A 27951-nucleotide genomic window follows, 5' to 3' on the forward strand; every position below is an offset into this window, starting at 1 on the left:
CGTTTCGTGAAGTGACTCGCACGATATTTTCATAAATTTGAACCTCATTTTTAATAATATTAGCCATAGTGTACCGCCTGAACACTCCCTTCTCCAGGTGACGCTAAACGTACCAGATGCTGGTATGCCATCCGCCACCAAATACTACAAGAAGAAGATTGTGATTGCGTGCAGATTGTGTGCACATTATGGCTAATATTATTAAAAATGACGTTCAGTTTTATGAAAGAATCTAAAGATTCGCTTCACGAAACGTCAACATGTTGCCAGGAGCCGCTTTTAGGAATTGTGTGCTTTAGGAACTCTTAGACAGGTGGACCCCATAGACTCCCATTATGAAGCAGAGAGTGCAGCGGATTTACCAAACACTCTTCTTTATGACTCTACTCAAGAATTATTTTTACCTACATCTCGGATGCCCTGAGGGTGAGTAAATAAACGGCAAATTGGAGTTTTTGGCTGAACTATCCCTTTAAGTGTGGATATGGTGCTAAACATTTGTCTATTGCTCCCCCTTATGGACAGTCAGTAACACAGCAAGGAATGCAGTCCATACTAGACAAGCTCAAACCAAAAGATGTTAGAACGCAGGAATAAGTGAATTATTGATTTATGAACACCTTTCTCATACAGCAAGCATTAGGCTAACATTGAATTTAATAAGATTTAGCTTGAGATAAACATTTTAATACTTATTCTGCAAAACATTTAGCTAATATATTAAAATGTTATATCAATTAAACTGATATTGTTAAACAAATAATTGATTGTATCATTTTAATCCATTGACATTGTTCTCCAGCATGCACGTGCTGGCTATTGCACAGATCACAACATACGGGTCACAGTTGGCAGCAGGACGTCTGTCCTCAAAGTAACCGCATTTGTTATGCGCCACCAGACGAGGGATGCGGATGCTGGCACCTCGATCAGCAACACCTGCAGAGAAATCATGGATGCTGGAGGTTGCGTGAAGACCTGTGAGGCGTCGTTTGTTATCTTCACCCCCATGTGGATCGTAGACTTGAATATGCTCATCATGACAATTTCTCAGTTTCTCGATGGCTCGCTCAATGTGCCTGATGTGAAAGAGAGAATAATGGCCTTTAGATTTATTATTAAATCTCTACAAGCTTTGTTATGTGTCTGTGCATCGTCAGTACATACTCAATTCCTCCCTCTCCTCTGGTGTGCACAGTGCTCACATTGATGTGACAACCAGCTCCATTCCAATCTCCTTCCATGGGTTTTGGATCAAGAGTGGCCAGGACTCCAAAGTCTTCACACACTCTGTGCAACAAGAATCGAGACATCCACAGTTGATCCCCCATCTCGATTCCCTCACACGGTCCCACCTGGAACTCCCACTACAGAGAGAGATCAAACAAATCAGACTGGGTGTTTCATCCAACATGAAGAAGACTTACTGTATTTTATATTTAAATCTATATGTTTGCAAATGTACTTTCAGTCTAAAAACTTCTTGTCACAGATTAACTTCTTTTCAGTCACCTGAGAGGGCATGGTCTCTGCATTAATCCCACTGATTTTGATGCCAGCATACAGACAAGCTTTGAAATGGCACTCCACAATGTCTCTGCCAAAGGCCCTGTCAGCACCAACCCCACAGTTATATGAACCTGGCAGAAGAAAGAAAATCATGACAAATTCAGAGCAAAACTTGACATGGAAACCAGCACACACAGATTAATGCTAGTGTCCATATAACATTAACCATTTCTACAACCTTGTGGTTTGGGGAAGCCAAGTCTGGGCCAGCCATAAGGGTGTCCATCCACTCCTAAAAGTGTATACTCCTGCTCCATACCAAACCAGGGCCGGAGTTCTTTGACCATCTGCAGGACTTTGTCACAGCTGTTACGATGGTTTGATTCTAAGAGAATAAGAGTCTAAATTACTGAATATTCCATACTGTATATCAGCCCATGTTACTTTGAATAAAGGCATACAGTATGTCAAATGCGCAAATGGAAATGTATGACCTGCAGGTTCTCGGGTATGCTCGAACACTTCACACAAAACCAGTTTGTTAGGGTCCAAAAAGAAGGGGTCTCTGAACATGCAAACGGGAACCAGTAACATCTCAGCTACAGATCTTTCAGTTCGGTAAGCAAACACCCATTCTGGTATATCTATGCAAAGTAATAACAGGAAATCATGACAACAACATTTGAAAGCTAAAACCTTTCTATTTCTGTTTGATGACTCTACAGTATATTACACTGATCTATGAAAAATCACCACACACCAGGGCATATAATTTGAACCAATGCGTTTCCGCCATAAGGGCATATGCAGTTTACCCACATGGTAACACTTTATTTTACTGTGCCCTTGTTACACATGTTACATTTATTTATTACAGTATTTACTATAAATTATGCATAATTACATGTATCTAACCCTGAACCAAACTCTAATCCTAATCCTAGTATGTACGTGTATTTAATATTAAATTAAATTAAATTAAATTAATATTGATCACTCAGTACTTAAACGTATAAGTACACTGTAACACGGGCACTGTAAAATAAAGTATAAATCACATATCTTAACAATAACAAATTAGCTAAAACAAAACAACTTATCAAAAAACGTGTTACTGTGGAGTGGCTTTTAAATACAAACTTAAGTGACTAAATCTATGATGAGTTTTGTACTCATTGAAAAATTTTATGCTAGTTGTAATTTAATTATTTAATCGCAGAAGCCTCGAAGTTTGTAGAGTGTAGAATGTTCTAGTTGGCTACAATAAATCAACAATGTAACACATGGCATGAAGGCTGCTTTTGAATAAAATGAAGAAGAAAAAACTATTCATAAGAGCCCAACAAAGGAACTCACTGTTTTAAAAGCATCACACCTTGATGTCTAGAAGTTACTTGATAAAATGCAGGTGAACATTTTTTACAAACTCTAGGCACTACACAGATTCTAAAATATACCAGGTTTTCATTTATTTTTAACATTTTAGGCACATTATACCCAAAGTTACATTTGTGTTAATGAGTTTAATATAATTTCTAATAGGCCTATTCATCCATCCATCCATCCATTTTCTACCGCTTATACGAACTACCTCGGGTCACGGGTCTAATAGGCCTACATGGGAAATATTAATACGTGATCCTTAAATTTTAATTTGTATGAAATGTAAATGGAGATATTTTACCAGCTATGCCTTTTGGTTCAGAATCCACAGTTCGAGTTTTGCTGCACATCTCGTTGCTTGTGTCCCTGATCCAGACGTAAGTGATTTGACATTTGTCTCCCTGGGGAAGACTGAGATATCTCCATCGTAAGAACTTGTTTACAGTTGAGCTGACAGAAATATAGGACATGATAATCCGGAGAGTTGAAGAAATACTGAATTTTAAGTTTAATATGAAGTTACGGTTTTGCTACTTTCTCTGATCTAACCACTCTCACTCCAACATACACTTATTTACAGCTTTGAAAAACACCACAATATGTTGCAGTCCCTTGTCCCACCCACACGTATACTCATTGGTCGGTGTAACACATGGACACAAAACTTTACAACTGTAAATGCAAATGGAAAATTATTTATTTTTTCCTTTTAAAAAATATGTCCATAACCCTGTCCCTATATAACTTTCTTTGGTTTAGAAATATGTGTAAAATATACACTGAACATGAATTGTTGAAAACAGTTACAGTTATAAGAACATGATGCAGTAAGATTTTAAAATTCTCTTTCGACACCATTGTATTTATTATTATATAGATAATTGTATATATGACTTAATATAACGTTGGCTAATATCCTACACCTAATAATGTTTTGCCAAATTGATATCTAAAGTTCAGTCAATATTGTTGTAAGTGCATCAAATGATTTTTGTGAAACTAATCAATAATTATCAATCCAAGAAATTTAATTTGTCGCTGTTATGCGACTCCTTATATGTAGTATGGGCTAAAGTCTGCAGTCTTTGTCACAGATGAAGAGTACAGTTTACAGGGTAAAGATCTTGATCATGGAACTGCATAAAAGTGCTTAACAAAATGCACTTAAACCTTATAACACTCAGGTCACAATTTTCTTGGTGCATCTCATCCACACCACCCATCCATCCATTCCAACTTTCACAATAAAGAAAGCATTTTATGCACTAAATAATACAAAATATTTGTCGTTTTTCAAAAAGGTTTTTCAACTTAATGATCTGGTTAAAAGTCGGTTCCGATTTGAAAATCTGACTAGACCTGTATAATACACAAAGATTTTAAGCCAGCCAGGATTGCAGTCTTTTTTAAATGTTGTTCCACAGGCCATCTGACTGGCAAAAGTGAAGCAATATGTAGTTAAAGCAAACAAGCAAACACACTAGATCATTTTTAATGTTGAAAATTGAAATGTACTCAGCTGAGTGTATATCTTCTATTTCTGCTGTGGCATCTAGGCCTAGTATTTTTTTTCATTTTACATATAGGCTAAACTGATCCCAAAAAGTGACTTAACAAATTATTGCAATGGTAATAATAATATTAAAACATAAATATTTGATTATTGATTTAATTATTTGATTATTGATGTCTATTTCAAACAGAAACGGACTCATAACGTTGTTACAATGTTTCAAAAACATGTCCTAAGTTCATGAACAAACAAGTTTTACAATGTAACAAAATACTGTATTCTAAAAGGTGAAGGGGGACCTTCTTCAGGCCTTGGCAAACACTTTTAGAGTGGTCAAACAACGCAATTCAACTGAATACTCTTTTTATATAAAAGAAATAATTGAGGGCTACATATCTGTGATTGAAAATCCTTTATGTTGAATAAAATGTAATTCCTCGTCTAACAATAAATATATGTGTAAAAATGTGCACACACCTGCACAAAACAGTGATCATATTTCTTAATAATTAAATTGTTAATTTGTGACTGAAAAAAATGCGTCCGGTTGTATACCTTACACAACAATATGTGTCATATGTACTTTTAAATTTCCCTTTTCTTAAACCAAATTAAAAATAAGAAAAAATGGTTCTGTTACTGTATTTATATTTCTATCATTAACTCAGTCACAGCCAGCCTCTTCAAAAAAAAGTTGCCAGCCTACGCCAGTGTTTTTTAGCATTTTCACCCAACTTTAATGGCTCACAGTACATTTTCTGTAAAGAATATATGGACAAACAATATGTCAAATGAGAGAACAGAGTCTCAGCTTTTAAACAAAAGAAACCGCATTCTTTTATCTTCATTTGCTCGTTTTTTAACACTCCCTAGATGTGGGTAGGTTTATTAAAAAAATCCATCATTTTGATTAAACAGCTGAGATAATTAATGTTTTTTGTCAAAGATTCCGCCCAGATTACACTCAGAACAATCATTAAAAACCGCTAGAACATATACGTTCTAGGTTCTGGGATTCTGTACTTTTTCCCAGTGGTGTGCAATAGCGCCACCTGCTGTACAACAGTACAAACACTGATTGCCGTAAAAACTCGTCTTTGGCGGGGAAGCGTTTTTTTTAAATGACGAGATAACTCGTCAATGGCGGTGAATGAGTTAAAAATATTAAGCTTGTGGTGACATCAATACAAACAATAGAATAAAACAGGAATAAAAAGGATTAACAATGGTGATTAGATTTAATAATCTATTAAGAATGATAAGATTTTGAAAACTCAATAGTGTACATAGATGTTGAAGTAAAGTTTACTTATCCAACAAATTGAGGTAATCTAATAATAAGTAAATATGCCCTATACATGACATTCAGATATCCGCTATTGAATATGTAGATTGTATCATTCCAATTCATGCACATCATCTTCCTCCTCCAGCATGCATGTGCGGGCCATTGCACAGATCACAACATACGGGTCACAGTTGGCAGCAGGACGTCTGTCCTCAAAGTAACCAGATTTGTTATGCGCCACCAGACGGGGGATGCGGACGCTGGCACCACGATTAGCAACCCCTGCTGAGAAATCATGGATGCTGGAGGTCTCGTGAAGACCTGTGAGGCGTCGCTTGTTATCCTCACCACCATGTGGATCGTAGACTCGAATATGCTCGACATGACGCTTTTTCAGTTTCTCGATGGCTTGCTCAATGTGCCTGATTTAAAGGAAAGAATAGTAGCCATCGGACTTGTATTATGTCTCACCAAACTTAGTTACGCGTGTCTGCGTCATCAGTACATACTCAATTCCTCCCTCTCCTCTGGTGTGCACAGTGCTCACATTGATGTGACAGCCAGCTCCGTTCCAGTCTCCCTTCATTGGTTTTGGATCAAGAGTGGCCACCACAACAAAATCTTCACACACTCTGTGCAACAAGAATCGAGACATCCACAGTTGATCCCCCATCTCGATTCCCTCACACGGTCCCACCTGGAACTCCCACTACAGAGAGAGAGAGCAAACAAATCAGACTGGGCATCCATACAAAACACAATCCTTGACACCTGGTGATACCAAATTATTTTAGTCACCTGAGAAGGCATGACCTCTGCATTTGTGCCACTGATTTTGATGCCAGCATACAGACAGGCTTTGAAATGGCACTCCACAATGTCTCTGCCAAAGGCCCTGTCAGCACCAACACCGCAGTAATATGGACCTGACAGACAAAAAATACACAATCATGACCGATTCGTAACAAAACTGTAATATTTGTTGAAGATATTTGGATAACGTGCCAATTTCTTTTTATATTTCTTACTGTACATGTATAATAAGTGCAGAAAAAATATTATCAAATTCAATAACCTTGTGGCTTCGGGAAGCCAAGTCTGGGCCAACTGTAAGGGTGTCCATCCACTCCCAAAATTGTGTATTCCTGCTCCATACCAAACCAGGGGTGGAGGTCCTCTTTGACCATCTCTAGGACCTTGTTACAGCTATTACGATGGTTTGATTCTAAGAAGTTTAATAAAGGATTAAAAACTTAGATTTGTATTTCCCAGCCCTGTCACTATAATCCAACAGTATATTACATTTATTTTCCAAACAATACGTCATCATGTCACCTATACCTGCAGGCTCCCGGGTGTGCTTCACCACCTCACACAGGACCAGTTTGTTAGGATCCAAAAGGAAGGGGTCCCTAAACATGCTCACAGGAATGAGCAACATGTCACTGTTAGATCCTACCGCCTGCCCTGTACTAGACCCATCGAACTCCCATTCCGGTAGATCTGTTAGGGAACAAACAAACCATATATAACACGTTGATTTCTTTCAGGTCAATTTAAAGCAAAATGTTAGTACCAGCTATGCTGTTTGGTTCGGAATCCATGGTTCGAGACTTGCTACGCAGACCCTCCCCAGAGCCATCGATCCAGACATATGTGAGCTGACAGTGGTCTCCCTGGGCCAGACTGAGATAATGCTGGCGGACGGCCTTTCGGAGACAAGAGTTGTCAGGTACGCAAGACATGCTAGACCGGATTTACAGCAAACACTGGATCTGGAGAGAAAAACAGTTTTGTAATAATGATCGTTAAAATACCTTTCCCAAATATAGTTAAAGGTACAGTTCATCCCAAAACTACAATTCTGTCATCATTTAATCATCCTCGCGTAATTTCAAACCTGTGTGACTTTCTGTCTTTCGTTGTATGTTGATAACAGAATAACGGCGGTACCATTTCACTTTTATTGTACGGACAAAAAACCATTGCAAACTTAATGAGTCCCACCGTTGTTCAGTCACCAACATTCTAGAAAATATGTTCTTTTGTGTTCTGCAGAAGAAAGTCATACAGGTTTGAAATGACAAGAGGGTGAGTAAAATTTGACAGAATTTACTTATTCCCTTTCAAACAATTATTGATCAGGTATCTTTAAAAGTATGAATATTTATAATAGTTTTAAAGAAATTAAAAGGCTATGAATGTCTCATATTAAACAATTGTCTTACTATATGAAAATTTGCATAGCTATGCTTAATTTGAATGAATGGATAAACAGTTACTACAAAAGCTCAATGCAGATCAGACCAGAAATGTAATTTTCAAAAGAATTGTATTGTTTTGCTTTTTATATTTTTAAATCTAATTTACAATTGCTATTTGTTTTTATATTGAATCTCTTATTTGACCAATAGCAAGTGTCTTAAAGCTGAATTAATCATTCTTATCAAACATTGACCGTGTATACATAATAACTTTATAAATATAATTATTAAAAGGATGTAATACCCTTGACGTATTATAGTAATTCATTTGAATACTAAATATGAATCATATTATTAGAGTATACTCACTCAGAGATGTTATTGTACTTGGCTCCAGTCCATAGGCCTAAGACTGCAACCTGTTTGCTGGAACAACCACGTTTAAGGCTTCTGTGACGCGTGACGCAATCACTGGAGACCTAAAACCTGACCCCGATGACTCATTTTACCCTTATGAATTAAACTGATAAAAGCTGCTCTGTGATTTCTCTCGAGACAATAATGAGAGTTGGACATGAATGGTACTTTTAATTGAATCTGCTTACTGAGACAGTTTTCTCACCTCACTAACTTTGCGCATTTAATTACACAGCAAGTTTCCACTGCAAAGAGACCTCAGCAAAAATACAGAGTTTGTACAGTCCAATTCACCTCTGAATGAAATAGAATACAAGGCCAGATATCCTCTGGGAGTCCCTGCTGAGCCGGCCTTAACAACATCCATATAAATAACCCCATTACTTGAGCTGACAAGTTACACGCAGTTGTCTGCGAAAAAAAATCGCTCTTGAAGCAAACATGTACTTTAACAGGAAACGGCTTGTTTGCATCTTACTAGGCATACAAGTCATTAAAGTTCACGGCTTATTAAACAACGTCAACTGCTGTGTGCATCTAACACTGTCCTGTTTGTCTGAAGATCCGATCTGTTTGTTCGGAGCACAGAGACTGCATGTTAATGAGAAAAATGTAAACGCAGCCTTAGTTAAAGCTCAAAATGGATTACAATGACTTGTGTATGAGGTATTGAAGAGGAAATTCGACCCATTCTGACCTAAAAATCAAAAGCCAAATGATTATACTGCAGACTTTGTCAGATTCTCCTGGCTGTTTCTATGACAGCGCATCTCTATCATTACAAACACTCTTGCTGATGCTGAAATGCATGTTTATTGAAAATGTACCGCACTTGGTTACATAGTCTGCTAAATGAAGAAGACAATAACATGGAAACTTGCATATACTTGTGTCACACCAAAAGCATGTAGTAATTGCAATTATTTTACAAAACACTGATGGCAGGAAAATGTATAAAAACATGACATTCAAATCACATACAAATCAAGTATCTCGTACTTATATCAGTCATAATTTAGCAGATTTCTTTTATAAGAATTGGTTCAATCCCATCACAGCTATTTGGGATGAAAATCTCTGCAAAGTGCTATCAGAGCAAGATCACAGTTCCCAGATCTGTGCTGGCGATGTCGCTACAACATCTTATAATAACTAGTGACCATGTTATTAAAAGAAAAATGTAGCCAAAATCTGTGTTTCAATAGATATACTTAAATAATAGTCTACCAAATAAATAATTCTGTCATCAAATTTTGGTTTAAAATTAAAAATGTAAAAAAATGCTTAGAATTGCTTCAAAATAACAAAAGAAGGGAATAACTAAACGAAATATAACTAAATGAAAAAAAACAACAGAAAAGAATGGCAGAATTCCAATGACAGAATTGCAATTTTGGTTGAACTATTCCTTTAAGTATGTGCACAAAAGTACAGTTAGTGGCCTGGGAGATATGTAAATATCATCCTTGACCATTCACTTTCAATCATGAATGGTTAAAAGGCAGTGAGTGGCCCAGCATATCTTCAGTCTGTTGTCACAGTGCTGGAATCATAGACAAACACAACCAACATGTCCTCATGTCACACTTTTCTCACAATACGTCCATATTTCTCTCGCCTTCTGGTATACACCGGCTGGCTAGTGACTCTCCAGGTCCCTGGACAGACAGGAGCACTAGTAAAGAAAGAGTAAAGTCCACACAGTTTAGAAAGCAGGCACATGTAGACAAAACATTTACTACAGTACAGCACGTGGTAAAACCACAGCCATAAAATTACATTTAGTTTTTAGTTAATAAATCAGTCAAAAACATTAATAACACCATGGTTAATTCTTATATAAAGGACATTTAAAAAAAATTGCTAGAAAAAGAAAGTCTCGTGCACACACCTTACCTGGAGCCCCACATTAGTCGTTTATGTGGCTTGTCTGCTTGTCTCCTGTACTGCATCAGTCCACACACCAGCTCGTGAGCGATCATAAGGTAAAGTAAAAATATGAGGACACCAGGCTCCATCCCAATATTCGGTATTTCTCTGGTCTTTGCGCAATAGGGACAGCTTGGAAAAACAAGCACAATTCAGTCGTAGAGCATCATTTCACTGCAGAACTCTCTCGCGCTCGTGTCCGCGTCGCTGCATCGTCTCGCTTCGCCAAAGTCATTCACAAATGTATAGTTTCACTATCGAATTCATTTCGGGTGCTTATTTTTTTACTGTAAAAAATATTTTCTTTTACTGCACGTTTTAGGATTTTTTTGCGTGAATTATCCCGTCAAAGGTTTCCGACAGACGGATCTGGAGAATGTTACCATGGAGACATATCGTCGTTGCCAGGAGACGTCGCCATTAAATTTAGGTGAAATAGTTATAATATCACGGTTACTACTATCATAATTTTGTTTTATTTTTTACATTATGATTAAATTAAGTTCAACAGAAGCTTAAGATGCTCAAATATAATCAGAACTAAAAAAGCACAATTTTGAATTTTTGCACACAAATACACTCTTTATACAATAAATGCTTTATTTAACACAATTTTTAAATACACTGAACAGGAAACGGATTGTTCATCTTTCAGCCGCATTAATTTGGTAACTCTCACAAACCCTACCATCATTATAAATTGGACATCACATATTAAATTGCACCTTTTGCATGCCCTTTAACAAAAAACATACAAAATGGTGCATTGTTGCATTAAGAATTGAGTTCATTCTTTCTGGACCGTGTTCTATTATGCAAAAGAGAAAAGTAAAAAATCGTTCACGAGTCAAATCTGTTTTATATTCTGCCATGGTAAACTCACAACATGTTACTCAGACCACTCAATTCTCTGATAACATAAAATTATGGACATCTAATATCACAAATATCTATGGACAATTCATTCCCCGCTTTTCCGTATCTGTAAGCTACTTAACATTTTCCTCCATTTTCATATAAATTTGGATGGGACTGCATATTTGGATAAACATCCCACTATACTTCTGTAATACATTTCGATTCAATCATAAAGCTATCATAATGATGTTTAAATTTAAAACAAAGAGTTGCTTGTTGGGTGTATATTTGCAGATTTGATGACCGGGCTACTCCTGCCCCGGCGACACAAGCAGTTCTCCTGCTGTGATGTTGCCTGTCTTGCACGAAGGCTGACAGAAGGTAGGACAATCACTGAAAGAGCTTCTTACGCTACTGCATTCCCTTGTTCCTACTGTTCCTATAAACAAACACACAAAAGAAAACGATTGTTTAATAAAACTGTCCTGTGAAGAAAGTGACAAGCTCAAAAGTTTACTTAAAATAGATTGTAAGCAAACTTACAATCTGATCAGATTCATACAGTTCATTGCCAAAGCCAGCGCAGTTGACAACAGATGTGTTCGAGTCTAAAGCACTTGCTCTCTGTTTGTCTTTAAGGTAATAGAGTAGCAAGGCAGAGAGGGTGACCAAGAGAAGAAGAGAGACAATGACAGATGCCACTATTGCTCCAGTGTTGCTGGAGGATGGTGAGGCTGAAATGATAAAGATGCTGTTGTTAACATTTAAAAAAAATCACGATTATTGTAACTATATAGTATGATTAAGTGCCAAATCAGCACAATTTCAATTTTTTTTATTTCCCTACGATCATAAATCAGTTACAATGTATTTTACAAAGTCACCGTAAACGTATACTTTATACAGAATTCACTGTACAATGAAATCGAAATATCATTAAACAAAAAAATCTTGTGTTTCATTACATGTCGGGTCTGTCTTCTCCCCGGCACAGTTTACCCCAACCGTGTACTGTATGTCATCCAGGGCTAGAACACCTTTCTCTCCTTTAAGTCCCTCCAAAACAATCTGCCATACATTAAACCACATCAAATCAGTTAATCACATCAGATTGTGAAATCTATTAGAATGCAGAATACAGGTGGATTTAATGTAAGTGATCACCTGGTACTCTGTGTCAGAGGTGATATTCGCACTAAAATATTTCCAGTTTCCTCCCCCCTCATGCAGTGTCAGCAATTCGTGTGTGGCCCCTCCGGACAGCCTCCACACAATGAGTTTACTGTCAACTTGGGAAAAACACAATCCTCATCATTATCATCATTATACTGTATTATATTAATGACTTCTTATTTAAAGAAATGAATGTTATGATACTGAATCAAAATGTTGAATAATAAATTAAGCTTGCTTATACAACACTGTGACTGCATATTCAATAATATAAATAAGGCATACACATTGTCGGCTGATAGACCCAAAAACTCAGGCAGGTTCCTTTGGTTGATGCCAGGTGAGGACTCGAAAGCCAAGCTTTCTGGTTAGCAGTGTCACGTTGGGAGTTAGGAAGGAACAGGAAGTGACCTAGAGCCAAGAAAGAGACTCAAGTAAACCTATTTCCTCAGTTGTTTACTTATGTTTATAGTTGGCCAAAATTATTTGCCGCTTCGCTATTATGTTATCATAAGCATATCGTATACAGTATTGGCGGGATCATCTAAACCTGCAGAAATCACCTTCATCTGTGTGTAATGTGTGATCATATGGTGGTGTGCTGTAGAACTTCTCAGCTTGCACATTAGTGAGATCCCAATCTAACTGATCCACAGACGGGCTCTGAGTGTTGGACCAACCACACAGACCTTTCTCCAAATCACAGGTGTTATCTAATGCACAGACAAGAAAAGACACAAAATCATCATAAGTTACAAAAAAGTAAAATATTTCTTAAACTAAATGTCAAATCTTTTTTAATTTGGTCAACATGAATCAGCCCTCACACACTATTTTTTCTCACAATATACAGTACAATGTGACGTGAAACACAACGTAAAATGAGGGAGAAAAGTAATGCAATACTTAAATTTAAAGTCTAGAATAACATTTTATTTTGATATTTTTTCTTACCTTAAACAAAACACCAATTCTTTGCAAGAATGTGCATTGAGAAAATCCACTATTATGATGCTATGTTAACTTTACAAATACACTGCACAAAAACTCTTATAAGCATTTTTCTCTATTTTACTAACTTAGAATTAGTTTTTTAGTCTTGTTTTAGGAAAGAAAAAATACAAATTTAGTAACATAAACCTGAATTAGGTAGGCTTGAAAGGTAAACTAAGTTCATATTTATTTCTAACCAGTTGTTTGTTTCAAACATAAACTTACTTGGTTCTGATATTTTCATTTACAAAACAAGATCAAATATCTTAGATCACTTTCCTTGTCAAGAAACTGCTTTATTTTATATTTATACTAGAAAAGATGCTTAGTAAAAAAACTGTGACAGTTTACTATAAGGTGCTAGTTAACATTGGGAAATATATTAGCCAACATTAGCTAACAATGAACAACTCGTTTTTCAGGATTTTTTTATCCTTGTCAATATGTCATTCATGTTAACAGTGCCAACGTTTGATTTTAATTATGTTTTAGTAAATGCTGAAATTAACACGAACTTATATTAATAAATGCTGTAGAAGCATTGTTGATTGTTAGTTCATGTTTGCTTATGTATTAACTAATTGTAAACAAATAGAACCTTATTGTAAAGTGTTACCAAAAAAAAACGAATTTACCTAATGGAAAAGTACAAACCTGCTGTAGGACAGCTGTGTGTTGAATAGGTGATGTCATCAATGGCAATGTAAGTGTTTTGGCCCCCACCGCCCTCCACCTCGAACTGCAGCTAATTCACAAGCACAGATAAATCCACTTACATACTGTTACCATGGCAAAACAGGGGCAACAAGTCAAGGATGCAGATCTGCTGAAAGTCACCTATATAATGCCCACCTACCTCCCAGTTCCCATGCCAACTGACATTGCCCTGACCATGATGCCAAGCATTGCCCTGCCCGAGACTGCTGGAAAACAACCTAATTCTGTCTCCCTCAGACGGCTTCACGTAAACATTTAGACTGCCTGGTAAATGTGATACAAATGAAGTTTTGAATTCAGGATGCGTAACTACTGCATTTAGCACGTAGATATGTAATGATGTTCTCTTGCCTGGATTCTCTCCTCCTGTGTGGTACCAGAAATGCACACATTCAGTGTGACCCAAACCTTTGCGCACAGGTGAGGTCAAGGTCATCTTACTGCCCTGGGAAAGAACATCCACACCACTGTGTGCCAACATGTAGAATCCTAGCCAGAACACAATACATGTTTATTCACCTATCTAAACACTGATTTTTATTCTCATATTTCAGAGAATTTTTCTCATACCCTTTTGCGTCTCCAGGCTGTGATCGGTCTCTGGACCGCTTCCGGTTGATGCATAATTCTGATGGACCCATCTGGCTCTTCCAGAACTGATGTAGCCACACGTCTGACTTTCAAAAGAGCACATGGTGGGAAAAGAACACGAGCCTGTCACAAAGGCCACGTCATCTACAGCCAACTGACCGTCGAAACCAGAGCGTACGGCCTCAAAAACCAACTGCACATGGAAGAGAGAAACATAAAGACTTAAGGAAAGACTAAAAGAATAGTCAGACACATTTTACAATTCAATGTATGCTACATTCATAAAAATAAATAAATAAATGCTTTTGTTTGCACCTGAAAGGCGGTGAGCTGAGGAGGCACAATGCAGTGGCCCTCGTGCCAGACATTCCCATGGGCACCACTGCGGACCCATAGCAAGTCTTCTGTACCGTCCTCAAATAACAACTTTACGGCGAGAGCACCTGGGAAAGAAAAATTTATAATAAAACAAGTTCATTAATTATGAGGGGCAAACCAACTTATTTAAGTAGCTGTCTAGCTATGATATCATGTGATAAAAATAGATCTTTAAACATTGTTCTTGATTCGTAAGAGCTCAACTTGGGTTTTGAAAATCTTTGGTTATCTTTTACCTTTGTATCTTTGTAATTAATGATCGCAACAAATTTTTGTTTAGTTTTGGGTAAACTCTCCTTTTAACTTGGACCAGAAATAAACTGTTTATGGGATATCGCTGCTGTCCTTCTGAAAACGTTTATCTCCATATTTCATTTTTTTGCCATAAATCATTATTAATAGTCACCCTTTTTGTTTGTCACTGGGTTCTACAAATCTCTAACCAATAAAAAGTATTGAAAAGTGCTTGTTAACTTCGACAACGCACTAATAATAATCATCTAAAAAGTACAGTGTTTTTTTCCGTTTCCTGAAAAACAGCAAATTTGGACATCCACGGTTTTGAAAGGACAGCGACGGTATGATATTTTAAGTTGAATTCTTCAAAGCCACCTGTGTTCGGTCCATAGAGTTTGTAGAAGAAAGAGAGGCAATGCTCGGTGTTAATTCCATTCAGTCTAATAGATAGAAGACGTCCAGAAAGACCTCGCAGTGAAATGTCCCACATGTCCACCACTAGACTACTTCCTGAAACAGAAGTCATAAACAGACCACAGTTATAAAATTCAAAACTGCCGCAATAATTCTTTTAAAATCAATCAAAAGCATTCGAACCATCAAAGATGGTGTGATCCATTCCAGTGTTCAGACTCCAGTCAAAATTATCCGTCTGGTCCTGGTACCACCCGCACAAATTTACCTCAAAATTACACGACAGATCTGTTAGAAGAGAAACATAACGATGATAAAAACAACATGAAGAATGTGAAACTATTTTGAAGATTCATTTCAACACACCATTGGAGGGGATAAAGTCTTGATGACAGTCGACAAAGTGAATGTCCTTCACTGCGACCTGCGTATCTGAGGAGAGCTCTACAGCACGAGCACTGAACTCCATCTGAGGACAGAGAAAATGAGGACAGACGGACCCAAAATTAAAACCCGATCTAATACACAGAAAGTTGAAAAGGTGAACTAAACTTTTAGTACCTGAAAGCGGTGTTCTCTGGCTCCAATGTAGACATCCTGCTTTATCCAAATCTCTGCCGTCTCATTGGTCCTTCCCGCAAACTCCCACAGCGCAGGCAAAATCCCTAACACACTGTCTACAACATATAACGACAGCTCGCCTGCAGAATGAGGGACACGTTCTATTATCTCAGGATATGAAGATGAAAGACATCTCAAAAACAATGCAGGTGATGTTGTACCTATGTGTGAATTTCTGCCGGTGAGACTGTAGGAGAACTGCATGGTGCACACAGGACCTGATGGGCCCAGGAGAGGTGTACGAACTTGAGCTTCGGTGAGCTGTTGCCCAGGGGCAGAAGTCACATACAGGAACTCCTCTAAATGACAATAAGTATGCATACTGCAAATGTACACGATCAAGTGTTATAATCATAATAGGACAGTAAAAGTGTTCATTACCTTTGATGGAGTTGTTATACTCAAGTTTTACATCCCAGGCCAGGTTTCCTATGCTGATATCTGTCCAACCAGAGCTGCAATTCCCATAATAGAAGTCCCCTGTGTACACAGCATATCATGGACCATAATGTGACTCTGGCGTGTTAAAATGTATATCATAGAATATAAAACTGACAACTAATTTGTAGTGTTTCAACATGACATGAAATTGAAAATATTTATTTTATTTTACTATTTAGTTTGTTACTATTTATTTTATTTGGCTTTTATTTATTTCATGCATTTGCATTTATTTGATTTATATTAATTTATAGTATGAGTCCCTGATGTCATATGTTGCATTTAACAGGATAAATTGAATATTAACAAAATGTATGGGTCATGTAAATTTTTTAATTTTCATGAAAACTATTAAAATGGATTTATAGGGTTTTGGAAAAGAGCTCTTCATATATACATAATGATAATTAAAAGGACGACCTGCATTTTACTTCACAATGCCAAGAGTGTTAATGTTACAAAAACATAATCACATGAAAGAACTTAATTTAAATGAAATTTATTATACAAACACTAAACATGAGTGCACATAAACATAAAGCCCTCACCACATTGAGCCTCATCCTCTCCATTCACACAATCCACTGCAAAGTCACAGATCTTACTCTCCTCCGTGCAGGGGTGAGCGGGAGATTTTGGAAATTCTGGCATTGGCATTGATTCTATATGCAGAGACATAACAACTGAATGCATCAGTGAAATTTAAGCTAAATAAAAATCACAGACAGTAAGAGGTACCATTAGTGAAGCGGCATTCAGGAGACAATACAATATCATCAATAGCGACCCCTCCATACTCCTGGTCTCGTATGGCAGCCACAAACATAATCTACGGCAAGAGTGAATGAGAGACGTAAAGAGAGAATCACGAGACAGAGAAAAATGAGACTGCAAAAAGTGCTATGATGTCATGTTCTCATACCTGGAAGGTGCTATTTACCACAAGTTCCACCTCTGCCTTTACCCACAGATCCCCGAGAGAACCTCCACGCTGCCACACGGGGTAGATATGTCTCTCCGCCACCAACACTGACAGTCCACCGGACACACGACCAAACTGATGTGTGTACATAACCATCTGTAATCACAGACACACATTGATGTGTTTTATATTTTTGCCACATTTGTAATTTAAGAAGGTGATTAAAATCTTTTTTATTACACGTGACAATGAAGGCATACCCGACATGGATGTGTGTGATTGGTTGGTGCGAGAGGAGGGCTTTGAAAAGATGTCCAATCACTCTTTAATACGTCCGGTTTGGTTACATACAAGAAATGTCCTAAAATGCAGTAATTTGTTTACTAATCATCATTCTGCAAATGTTTTGAAAAATAATAGTTAAAGGTCTTGCTACATTGACAAATTGTGTACTGAAACAGGTCCAAATCAATGGATTTTATCCACGTTCCACAGCAATATTTGAATTTCCATCTCACAATTTCTATAAATTATTCTTGGCATAACTTAAAAAACAATTTAGAAATATCTTGATTTCTAGATGTTTAATCCGACTTTCTGCTTGTTTTATGTTATTTTTAGTAGTTTAAAGTCTCTTAAGGCCCACTGGTGGCACCATCCATGTGGTTGAGAAGTTCTCATTTAAGCATTTTATTGGATACAAATTTGGTCATTGGTGTCTTAATTTTTCCAAATGTCCTGACATTACCTGCCGCTGTATTAGTTGAGTGGTCTCTCCCAGGTCCTTTCAGAGGCTTAGACAATGATATATTCATCTGATTGGTCCTTGTCCATTTTAATGATGAAAATGTTCTTAGGTCCCACCCACAAAGGTCATCCTCAAAGTTACAGCTCGTGTACAGCTCTGTGCATGAGAAATCAATAGATAATTAATACCTTTCAAAGTTTGGCTGTTTAGTCCACTTGGACCCAGTTTATAGACCCTTTTGCTGACATAAAAACCGGTCCTGCAGCACTTCCTGTGTCCGTTTATTATGTAGTCATTTCCCATATATAATAATTAAAGTCTTAAAGATGTTTAACATTTTGATTGAGTTGTAAATGTTCTGTTAGTATTTTGTTAAAACTAAAACAGGAAGTCCTTCTTGTCGTTGCAAATGCAAAAAGGTCTATAGATGGCTTTTAAAGAGCTTGGAGACTTTACTCATTTTTGCTGTGCATCACAACATAAATACATTTATACACTATGAAGAATGTCTTACCACAGTTCTCTTCATCTGTTCCATCACCACAATCGTCCGTACTGTCACACACCTTATAGTCCTCCACACAACCGTCATTCTTACACTTCACATAACCAGGATCGCACGACCCACTTACAGATGGAACTTGGAGAAAGCATAGAAAACTCAAATCTTTTCGTGTTCAATAGGATGAGTAAGTAAAACTTTTCCCATTTTCTACCTGGCAGGGCACAGTTTAAGAATTCCAGTTGATCGATGGAGACGTCTCCCTGCTTCCCTTCCGTGCGTCTGGAATTAAAGTGGATATTGAACTGACCCGGGATATGACCCAGGTAGATCGTGGCCTCCCTCCAGCCACGGACACTGGTACCCTCTGGCCTCCACACCAATGCCTCCTCACCATCAGCGGTCCACACCGATACCCACAGAGGGGCATCACCGAGACCTGTGTGACCTGCAACATACACAGTAATCGTTAAGATTTATTTTTTAAAGACATTTGTTGTGCATCAGATTTATGCATATTTTAATGGATGGATATGTGGACCTGCATCCCAGATGAAGTATCTGAGTCGAATGCGACAGGTGGGGGATGAGTGTTTTATTTTGGGGGACATGAGCACAGCAGTTCTGTGAGAGTCTGATGATACAGCAGTCACTGCCATAAACCAGCCTGTGAAAAAAAGAAGCTTCGGATGACAAAAAGCACGTACACAAACAAGATATGAGGGCCTTGACAAAGTCCCCTACTTTTGTCTTTTGTGTACCTGTGGAGGTGCCTGTGGTGTAGTCTGAGGACGGCCCGCTGTCAGGAAGAGTTTGTCCCCTTTGCTGTCTCTGCCACATGTACCCACCCTCATCCGAACCGACCGTCCATCCACACATTCCCTCGTGCTCAAAATCACACACGTAGTCCGGTCCTCTGTAACCTGACCGCCCCAAATGAAAAAGAGCAGAAACAGGCTCAGGGAAAGAAGGCAAGATGCAGATGGTCATGTGTGGTATATGATTACATGGATGATGAGAATCCTACCACACTCCTGCTCATCACTGCAGTCTTCACAATCGCAAATAAAGTCACATTTATTCTCAAGTGGAATGATGCAGCTAGTACGCCCAAATGCGAAAGCTGCGAACAACAGTAAAGACTTGTGAATAAAGTTCGGATTCAAGTCAGTGCAATTCTAAAACCAGACATTCAAGATATTGTAGGTCGATCAAGACATTATGAATGCGATTATTATGAAGTGATTATTTATTTCGTTTGAATTTAGAGACATTATTTATTAAATTACATAATCATAAATATCATAAATGTCTTCTAGCATTACAATAAGTTCAACTTAATGGTGTTAAATGTCTGAAAGTTCTGGGATATACTGTATCTTATTGCATGGAGATTATTAAATATTTCATCCTCCATAAACAGTTTAATCGTAGATCATTAAAATTCAATTTTATACTGCCAGTTGCTCTCAATGGTTGAGTTTAATCTAGGTTTAGACCCTTTGTCATCATTGATTTATCCATGGTAACCCAACAACAGGGGTACAACACGCAAGTGAATGGGTACTGCGATTGTTCAGTTACCAACATATTTAAAAATATCTTCTTTTGGGTTCTGCAAAATAAAAGAAAGCCATACAGGTGTGAAATGACAAGAGGGTGAGTAAATGATGTCATAATGTTCAGTATCACTTTATTTTACAGTCTGTTACATGTTTCCCATTTACAGTACATACTGTGTACTTTTTACTGTCAATATAACAAATGGTTAATAACTAGGGTCTACCCTGAACCTAAACCTAAACTCATTTACCTTATACCAGCCAGTACTTTCTTAGGTAATTACATACACTAAGTACACTATACGTACACGTACTGTATAATAAAGTGCACGCCAATTTTCATTTTTGGGTGAACTATCCCTTTAAACCAGATCAAGACAAATCACTGAAATGTATAAATCCTCAGGTTCAGGTTGTCACAAAGGTAATTCATTTTAGTACTAAGAAGTGGCAACTCCACAGTCAAAGGTCTCTGATACACAAGTCTTCGTTTGTCACGTTCGAGGACCTTTTTCATTCATAACATAAAATTAAGATTAACATTTTATTCCCTAAATCCCTCGCAGAAATTTTTCACCATATTGCATTACTTACTACACCATCTGCAATCGTGTTAATCTGGAGACAGGGATTAAATTTAATAATTAAAAGCATATGTAAGATTAATTTTATCAAGAGAAATATAAAAAATGTGAGGATTCAAAACAATACTGTACTGCCCTATGTGTTTAGTAAGTGTTTAGCAAACAGCGTGCAAAAATAGCTGAACGCTTCCAAACACACTATTTTTTTTAAACATCTTAAAAAAACACAAAATCTCACCACATTGGCAGATATCCAGGACAAGACCTAGTAAGAGAATCCATTGCTTCGTGCCCATGACTTAATTCTCAACCATTGACTTCAGGTTACAGAACAAGAGCTTGCTGTGAAAAAAAGATCTACTGTGAAAAAAAAGCCTTGTCCCACCATATAACCAAAGTTATTAAGTTCACCCTCCTTCCTTCTGATGTCATATAGAGATAACACGTGGACTTTACATTTTAACCCCAACACAAGTTCCGGATTTAATAAACCTCAACCTTCTTGACAACATTCCTCCATGCAGAAGGCAGAGGAGGGCTCTGATGGTGCTTACAATAGATAAGTCTGAAGATGTAACTTTTTAACAAAAATTCTGAAAGTACACAGTAGCAAAGTTTGCTAGTTAACCTTGATAGAAAATCAGAAACACAATGTAGTGAAACAAGCAGGAAATGCAAAATCAGTGACAAAACAAATGTATTTATTGGACATGTTAGTCTGCAGTGCATTTCTGTGGCTTGTGCAACAATAACGAAATACAAATACAAAAACGTGCCTAAATCCCAAGTTAAAATAAAAATAGGCTGTGACAATGTTTCTTTAAATGCTGTTTCAATGCTTCACTTAGCAAAACATTCTCCGGATATGTATACAGTACAGAAATCATTACACATTCTACTAAGAATGTGAAATAAAATAGCTGACAAACGGATGCAATGAGATCGTCAGGTTTATCGGGCAAGGTTTACAACCTCCGGATCAACATTTTATTGGTGCATTTAAGCACAAATAATTGACCTTAAAGACAACTTTCTCTTGCTGGAAACTAGCACATTTACGTTGTCTTGCGACATTTGTTTAACTGCTGAATGCATTATAAAATAGTTATGGAAAATTTCTGATCTGCGTCCCGTGAGTTTACAGCCTTTACGGGATATAACCGTTTATAGGTTGTCATGAAATGCATAACCTTCTCCACTAAACTGTTAAGGGCTTTGATGCATCTTTTTAGTTTAAATACACATGGTTGAAACAAAGATGCATTCTCTCATCGTAAAAAACAGCAAGATTTAAGCCCTTGATTTGAAAAGTGAACATTTTATCCATCCATCCGATCAGGTTAAGGCTTTGTTCTGTCTTGGCATAGCTTGAAACAGTTCATTGCTCTGTTAAGACAGACCCTTGTGTGGGAACCTACTCAATACCCCTCATCTGCCCAAGTGACCTCATAGTCTGGGTAACAAGTCTTTATTTTCTCAGTAGAAACAGCATGATTTGCTTTTCCATAGCCCTGAAACAAAGGAAACAATGTTTTAGTTATTGTATTGCCTCTTTTCAGCAAAACACTGATCAACAATCAAGCAACGTACCATGGAATAGCCGTAGACATGGATCTTCTTCTCTGCACTGTTATGTTTGATTCGCCCTCCTCCGAGACATTCACAGTCCTCTCCTCCAGCTTTTTCCAGCTCTCCAGCAACACGGTCATATATATCAGCTTTGAATAGACAGAAATGTGTTTGTGGTTTAGACAAGTTTTATTCTATGATTAAATAGGCTGATGACAAAACAGACATAATGGATTCTATGGTGTTTCAGCTCCCTAATGCATTTGTAAAACAGTGTATTTTATTGCAATATGCACAAACATTTCTGATGCACTTTGTTCTTTTACAAACTACATTGGCATTTCCTGATAGAAACAATAGTTTGCAAACGATCAGTAAACAATGCAAAGGTTAATTTAATGGTACATTCCGGCGTTTTCTACAGGACTTGAATTTTGACGTAGGAAACACGTTGTATGCGAGACCAACACGCAGCGAATCTTTAAAGGTGCATTTGAATGAAATTCACGACTAAACACGTTGCACTTGTAACGTCAAAGTTACACGCTTGAACAACACACGTCATTCATTCATTCAAACACATGGATCCTACCATGATATTCGGCCCACGCGTATCCTCTCACAATATCAACATACGACTCGTCGGTTTTGCTGTGCACTCGTATGAGGACATATTTAAACAAGCCATTCGGATCTAAATCAACCTCCGGGATTTTAGCGAGACGTTCGGCTGACATTTTAGGAAAGGCCTCAGTGGAAAAAACGGCAAGTTCAGTGGTACAGCTGATACGTCTATCGACTTCGTGCCGCGCACGGCAGACGGGTTGCAGTTTGACATCAAAGAATCGCGAGAGCGAGTCGCCGGCTGGGCTCTCGCGGTACTTTGATGTCATATATCGATTAGTCTGCGCAGCTGTGGATGTAATTGTGGGCAGCGCTCCACTTGTTCTTCTGTGAAATGTTTAGAAACGTTGATGAACTAGTGACACCTACCGGGCTGAAGACACATGACCACGGCTTCTGTCGATGGGTCATTTCAACAGTAATTTATCCACGAATAACTTATTTTTGGAGGCTTTTACAAACACCCAGGCCAACTTCAGCTATATAACTATTTTAAAATCATAGCACACTGTATTAGAAATTGTCAATAAAACGAAATAAATCTTGAGAAAACCACCAAGGCTGTAGTAAAATGGTAGTGAGAGTCAGCTAAGAAAACATTCAAACACGTGCTTATGACCAAACAATGTTTATTTTCTTCAGAAAGGCAAACTCAATGCTACAACCCATGCACAGATATCTTTTATATAATAAAAATGAAACGGACTAAAAAACTGATCATCTGCCAATAAAAGTTGGTCACTCAAGAGAAAAGTGCGCACCGAGGACTTCCTTTGAACTCTTCAGGAGCTCCGTGGCCGTATCAAACTCTAGTGGTATGGTCTTCCGTTCGGCCTTCATATCTCGCTGCATCAGCTGGCAAACAAAATGTGTGGAAAATACTTATTCAAATTTGTATAACTTCAAAACGTGGCAAATATTACAACTTCAGTCCTCAAATCATGTTCTGGTAACAAATTTGTACAAAGTACCTCAAAGGTAGACAGGTCCAGCTGTTTGCTGATGTCATTCTCTGATTCGGACAGTGGATCATTTATTAACTTGGCAGCCTTGGCCACATCTGGATGGTAATGCTTCTGCAGCGTCTACAAAAACAGATTAAGAAATGCAATTTATAAGAACAACCTCAATTGTTCTAGGCTTTCACACTGTAAATACTTTTTTTAAGACTCATTTGAATATCGATGAAATCAGATCTGTCTGTTCTTACTGTTGTCCGTATCCATAAACCTTTATTGGATGCAATAGTAATAACTTAAACTTCATAACAACAGAGAGCAAACAGAAAGGTCTACATTTGTTTATTGCCCCAGACTCCCTTCAGTGTTTCTTTATAACACCTGGACTCCTACCTTGATCTCCCATAGGCTGCTCTCCAGAGCATGACACTTTGCTGGATCCTCTTCCTCCATCACATACGGGTCATCACATGGCTCTAAAACAGTAGCAATACTTTACTATGTGAATAGAGAAATTATAGCACTCTGTCCTGATCATCTTGAAAAAAAGCTACTGTTTATAAAATTTTAGGTTGCGCAAAGCTGCCTTTTGTTTTAATGTCTCCTCTGAAACTGTGATGAGCATTAGAAGAAATTATGAAATACCTTCCGCTGCACTCGGCCTGTGAATGATGACTCGGCAGGAGGGATGTCGGCGAATGAGATTACAGATGAAAGGCAGTACGATGAGCAGAGCTGTGGGTGGCGCCGTGAGGGCAAGACGAGCCAGTCGCTTCACAAACGCTGCCACGAGATAAACCGGCAAATGTCTGCCAGAGCACAATGCAAAAGATAAGAGCAAATATTATACCGTATACGTGATAAGAACTTATAAAATGACTGTGTGCAAGAATCACGTATTACAAATGTGCTTATTTATTAATTAAAAAATAATATCATCAGAAACGGCACACTTACGTTGAAGAAAGGAAGATGTTGGCCAGGTGGAAAAAGCGTGCTCGGTATTTAGCATGGAAAATTGTGGGCTCCAGTAGATTGTATAACTTCTTATAAAAATCTGGATAATCTCTGCATGGCAAAAGACAAATCGAGTTGCAAATATATACATTTCATGATGAAGAGCTTTAAATATGAATTTAAACTTTTAGTTTTATGAAAAACTTACAAATTGTGCTTATGTATAAGGACAAATAAGCCATTCAGAGCCAACAAACTGATCGCTCCACCTAGATCAAACACAGGCAGAAGTGTTTTACGAAAAAATTGAATTATATTATGACCCTGATATACAGTATGTAACTATAGTCTTAAGTAGCACAGGAACATTTTTAATAAAAGACATTGTATGGGTCAAAATGATAGATTTTTTTATGCCAAAAATCATTGGGATTATTAAGTAAAGATCATGTTCCATGATAACATTTTGTAAATTTCCTACCTTAAATATATAAATATTTGATGATTAACAACTTCAAAGGCCAATTTCTCAATACATTTTTTTTTACACTCTCAGATTCCTGAGATTTAAACGGCTGTATCTCAGTCAGATATCGTCCTATTCTAACAACTCCTACATCAATAGAAAGCTTATTTAATCAGTTTTCGGATTATGTGAACATCTTAATTGTTTTGATGTACCCATAGACTGGTTTTGTTGTCCAGGGTCACATATTAATATATTATGTACTTGACTCACCAATGTCATAGGCAGCGGACAGGAAGTCAATCATCAGTGTGGGATCACTCATCTGTGGCATTATAGATTCATGCAGGATAACCAGGATTTTCTTGTACAGACTGCCTGGTAACTGCAGACACAAATGAAACCAAGTCAAGGTAACATCACAGGCATAAACTCCATCACCTGAAGGCACTGATTGTTTTACCTTGTACTTAAGAAACACCAGCCACATTTGTTCATAGGCTCTCTTGTGTTCCTATAAAACATATGCATAAAATTAGATTACACGCCGACATCAGCCCAAAAAGTGTGTGCTGTATATTTAGTAGAAAATACAAGCATGCAGTTACCTTTAATCTGGCTGCTTTCCAATCCTCGTGTTTTGCTGTATTCAGTAAAAAATAGTAAATTGTTAATGTGATGTTTTAAATAATTGAACTACCCGCGTTAATCACAGGAACATGAAAACCCTCAAACTCACACTCTTGTTTGACAAGGAAGTTGGTCATTTCTGATGCTTGACTGGGGATGTTGATGGATGAGAGAAGTGTGAAAACATTGTTCTGATATACAGACATCACATTCTGAAAACACCAAGAACAAACCAAACCTTATATTAAACCAGACTTACATTGTAGTGATTTATGATAAATATTTGGCAGCGTGAACATTTTCAATACCCCCTTGTTTCGCTCCATAACTCTGGTTATGTTGTCTCGCACAGAACTCATGAAGTAATAGCGCACATCATCCATCTCCAGAAACTCCTGAAATCTGGAGATGAGCAGGGACATGTCCTCTTTGTCTGAGACAAGGTGCTCCACCAGAGCCTGTTTACATGAGGGGCAGGTAAAATGATACACTTCATTTCCACATTCAGCGTTAAAAGAGATTACGTTCTATAGTTAGAAAGACATCCAACCAGTATGAGCTCTCTGGGAAAGCTGTAATGTTCACTCCAGTCCAGGTTCTGAAGGGGATGTTTGCCCTCTGCTGATACAAATTTCATTACTGCGCAAAGGGAACTCTCCTGGAAAACAAAAATAATGCAGATCACTGAGACTCTTAGTTACACATCAATATCAATTTCTAATTAGTATGCACAAATTAACAACAGTGTACACTTTATGCCTGCTGTTGCTTTACATAATTCACTCACCTTCACTTGGAAAACATTGTGGGCTATGTTCTCCAGCAGAAGTTCCACACAATTATTGTACCGGTGTCTCATAAATATATGATACTTTTCTTCGGCACTGCGATCACCTGGCAACAAAACAACTGCTTTTAAAGTAAGGTGCTGTACATACTGAAAGCCATCACAGATATTCTTATGGATTAAAAAGCTAAAATGGCAATTGTAGAACCATATAATGGGTATCTATCTACCTGTGTGTTATATTGTTGGGATGTTACCTGGCACCAACTGAACACCATTAAATCCCAAATTCCACACTACATACTGGAATTTTGTTATGGTTTTAATGGTAAACTGCTGATAGTTAAGGATCATTTTTGTAACAAAACCAACTAAAATGTCAACTGTTTTATCAACAGGGGTGTACTGTGTCCTATACAGTAAACCACTGCTGATAAAACCATTTACATTTATTATTATGCTGTTGTCTGATTAAACACTATAACACCTACTTGTAAACACATGGTCAAAAGCATCACCGCATCTTACCCTGCACGATCTCATCTTCTTTAGGCAGCTGACCGACATACAGCTCTCCTCTCTCAAACAACTCACAGAAGATCTTACCGCAGGCATTGGTGGCGTAAATGATTTCTTTTTCTTTATCCGACTGAGAAATAAAACCGCACGTTATCTAAAATGATGTATGTACAGAACACAACATGTTGGACACACTTCCAGTATTGTACAATAAACACAAACCTGCAAATATTCAATGACGTCGAATATGTCGTTTGCATGTTTTCTGTTTTGAAGTACACGCTCTGATTTGGCATTTATAGCTTTCTTATAAGAAATCTGACTGTTTTCGCCTGTATCGCCTCTTTTCACGTTGCTGTCCCTGGACGGCGCCATGACGGTTTCACCAGCCAGGCGTTTAGCGTGCCGTTCATGTGAATGCTCGAGGTCGCCCCCTTGTGGCTGTTCGTCATTTTG

The 27951-nt window shown here is 37.6% G+C and overlaps 5 protein-coding genes and 1 long non-coding RNA gene across 6 annotated transcripts; 1 reads left to right on the forward strand and 5 right to left on the reverse strand.

The window, feature by feature from the left end:
- Nucleotides 1-486: 486 nt before the first annotated feature.
- On the reverse strand, nt 487-3426 carry LOC130407954 (glutamine synthetase-like). The gene is made up of 6 exons (XM_056731315.1): nt 3194-3426; nt 2004-2153; nt 1748-1894; nt 1513-1640; nt 1168-1367; nt 487-1079 (listed from the first exon to the last, which is right to left on the reverse strand). Exons 1-6 carry the CDS (start codon nt 3360-3362, stop codon nt 773-775), a joined length of 1101 nt encoding a protein of 366 aa, XP_056587293.1. The 5' UTR covers nt 3363-3426; the 3' UTR covers nt 487-772.
- Nucleotides 3427-5802: 2376 nt separating this feature from the next.
- Nucleotides 5803-7438, reverse strand: LOC130408224 (glutamine synthetase-like). Its single transcript, XM_056731711.1, has 6 exons — nt 7270-7438; nt 7035-7196; nt 6769-6918; nt 6492-6619; nt 6203-6402; nt 5803-6115 (listed from the first exon to the last, which is right to left on the reverse strand). Exons 1-6 carry the CDS (start codon nt 7436-7438, stop codon nt 5803-5805), a joined length of 1122 nt encoding a protein of 373 aa, XP_056587689.1.
- A 3109-nt stretch (nt 7439-10547) lies between these two features.
- LOC130408392 (uncharacterized) lies at nt 10548-14884 on the forward strand. Its single transcript, XR_008904746.1, has 3 exons — nt 10548-10673; nt 11396-11482; nt 14571-14884. It is a non-coding gene; the product is annotated as an uncharacterized LOC130408392 (long non-coding RNA).
- On the reverse strand, nt 10863-21541 carry mamdc4 (MAM domain containing 4). Its single transcript, XM_056731889.1, has 28 exons — nt 21223-21541; nt 19866-19961; nt 19600-19761; nt 19380-19505; nt 19053-19286; nt 18851-18976; nt 18337-18492; nt 17849-17949; nt 17589-17744; nt 17405-17495; nt 17215-17328; nt 16607-16705; nt 16387-16524; nt 16166-16305; nt 15971-16073; nt 15788-15892; nt 15566-15700; nt 14891-15018; nt 14555-14768; nt 14336-14473; nt 14124-14248; nt 13922-14012; nt 12838-12987; nt 12560-12685; nt 12266-12390; nt 12067-12169; nt 11645-11835; nt 10863-11540 (listed from the first exon to the last, which is right to left on the reverse strand). The coding sequence occupies exons 1-28, from the start codon at nt 21278-21280 to the stop codon at nt 11532-11534; spliced, it is 3540 nt and encodes a 1179-aa protein (XP_056587867.1). The 5' UTR covers nt 21281-21541; the 3' UTR covers nt 10863-11531.
- Nucleotides 21542-21663: 122 nt separating this feature from the next.
- phpt1 (phosphohistidine phosphatase 1) lies at nt 21664-23376 on the reverse strand. The gene is made up of 3 exons (XM_056731890.1): nt 23146-23376; nt 22575-22702; nt 21664-22495 (listed from the first exon to the last, which is right to left on the reverse strand). The coding sequence occupies exons 1-3, from the start codon at nt 23288-23290 to the stop codon at nt 22403-22405; spliced, it is 366 nt and encodes a 121-aa protein (XP_056587868.1). The 5' UTR covers nt 23291-23376; the 3' UTR covers nt 21664-22402.
- A 419-nt stretch (nt 23377-23795) lies between these two features.
- Nucleotides 23796-27890, reverse strand: noc4l (nucleolar complex associated 4 homolog). Its single transcript, XM_056731314.1, has 15 exons — nt 27718-27890; nt 27505-27625; nt 26977-27083; nt 26740-26847; nt 26498-26647; nt 26299-26401; nt 26168-26202; nt 26023-26073; nt 25833-25944; nt 25302-25362; nt 25094-25204; nt 24782-24945; nt 24530-24612; nt 24149-24262; nt 23796-24032 (listed from the first exon to the last, which is right to left on the reverse strand). The coding sequence occupies exons 1-15, from the start codon at nt 27868-27870 to the stop codon at nt 23916-23918; spliced, it is 1590 nt and encodes a 529-aa protein (XP_056587292.1). The 5' UTR covers nt 27871-27890; the 3' UTR covers nt 23796-23915.
- Nucleotides 27891-27951: the final 61 nt, after the last annotated feature.

This window comes from Triplophysa dalaica, chromosome 19 (assembly GCF_015846415.1).
Source record: "Triplophysa dalaica isolate WHDGS20190420 chromosome 19, ASM1584641v1, whole genome shotgun sequence".
Classification (NCBI taxonomy): domain Eukaryota; kingdom Metazoa; phylum Chordata; class Actinopteri; order Cypriniformes; family Nemacheilidae; genus Triplophysa; species Triplophysa dalaica.

Coding starts and splice junctions, on each gene's coding strand:
- mamdc4 (XM_056731889.1), bottom strand. CDS start 21,280: ATGGGCACGAAGCAATGGATTCTCTTACTAGGTCTTGTCCTGGATATC. Junction 19,762..19,865: donor CAGTGATGAGCAGGAGTGTG/GTAGGATTCTCA, acceptor TGGGGCGGTCAG/GTTACAGAGGACCGGACTAC. Junction 18,493..18,850: donor AACAGATGAAGAGAACTGTG/GTAAGACATTCT, acceptor TCTCATGCACAG/AGCTGTACACGAGCTGTAAC.
- phpt1 (XM_056731890.1), bottom strand. CDS start 23,290: ATGTCAGCCGAACGTCTCGCTAAAATCCCGGAGGTTGATTTAGATCCG. Junction 22,703..23,145: donor CGCGTGGGCCGAATATCATG/GTAGGATCCATG, acceptor GTCTATTCAAAG/CTGATATATATGACCGTGTT. Junction 22,496..22,574: donor ATGTCTACGGCTATTCCATG/GTACGTTGCTTG, acceptor CCTTTGTTTCAG/GGCTATGGAAAAGCAAATCA.
- LOC130408224 (XM_056731711.1), bottom strand. CDS start 7,438: ATGTCTTGCGTACCTGACAACTCTTGTCTCCGAAAGGCCGTCCGCCAG. Junction 6,919..7,034: donor GCACACCCGGGAGCCTGCAG/GTATAGGTGACA, acceptor TAAACTTCTTAG/AATCAAACCATCGTAATAGC. Junction 6,116..6,202: donor AGAGGAGAGGGAGGAATTGA/GTATGTACTGAT, acceptor CCTTTAAATCAG/GCACATTGAGCAAGCCATCG.
- LOC130407954 (XM_056731315.1), bottom strand. CDS start 3,362: ATGTCCTATATTTCTGTCAGCTCAACTGTAAACAAGTTCTTACGATGG. Junction 1,895..2,003: donor GCATACCCGAGAACCTGCAG/GTCATACATTTC, acceptor TTATTCTCTTAG/AATCAAACCATCGTAACAGC. Junction 1,641..1,747: donor TGGCTTCCCCAAACCACAAG/GTTGTAGAAATG, acceptor TTCTTCTGCCAG/GTTCATATAACTGTGGGGTT.
- noc4l (XM_056731314.1), bottom strand. CDS start 27,870: ATGGCGCCGTCCAGGGACAGCAACGTGAAAAGAGGCGATACAGGCGAA. Junction 26,848..26,976: donor ACAATGTTTTCCAAGTGAAG/GTGAGTGAATTA, acceptor TTTGTTTTCCAG/GAGAGTTCCCTTTGCGCAGT. Junction 25,205..25,301: donor CTTATACATAAGCACAATTT/GTAAGTTTTTCA, acceptor TTTGCCATGCAG/AGATTATCCAGATTTTTATA.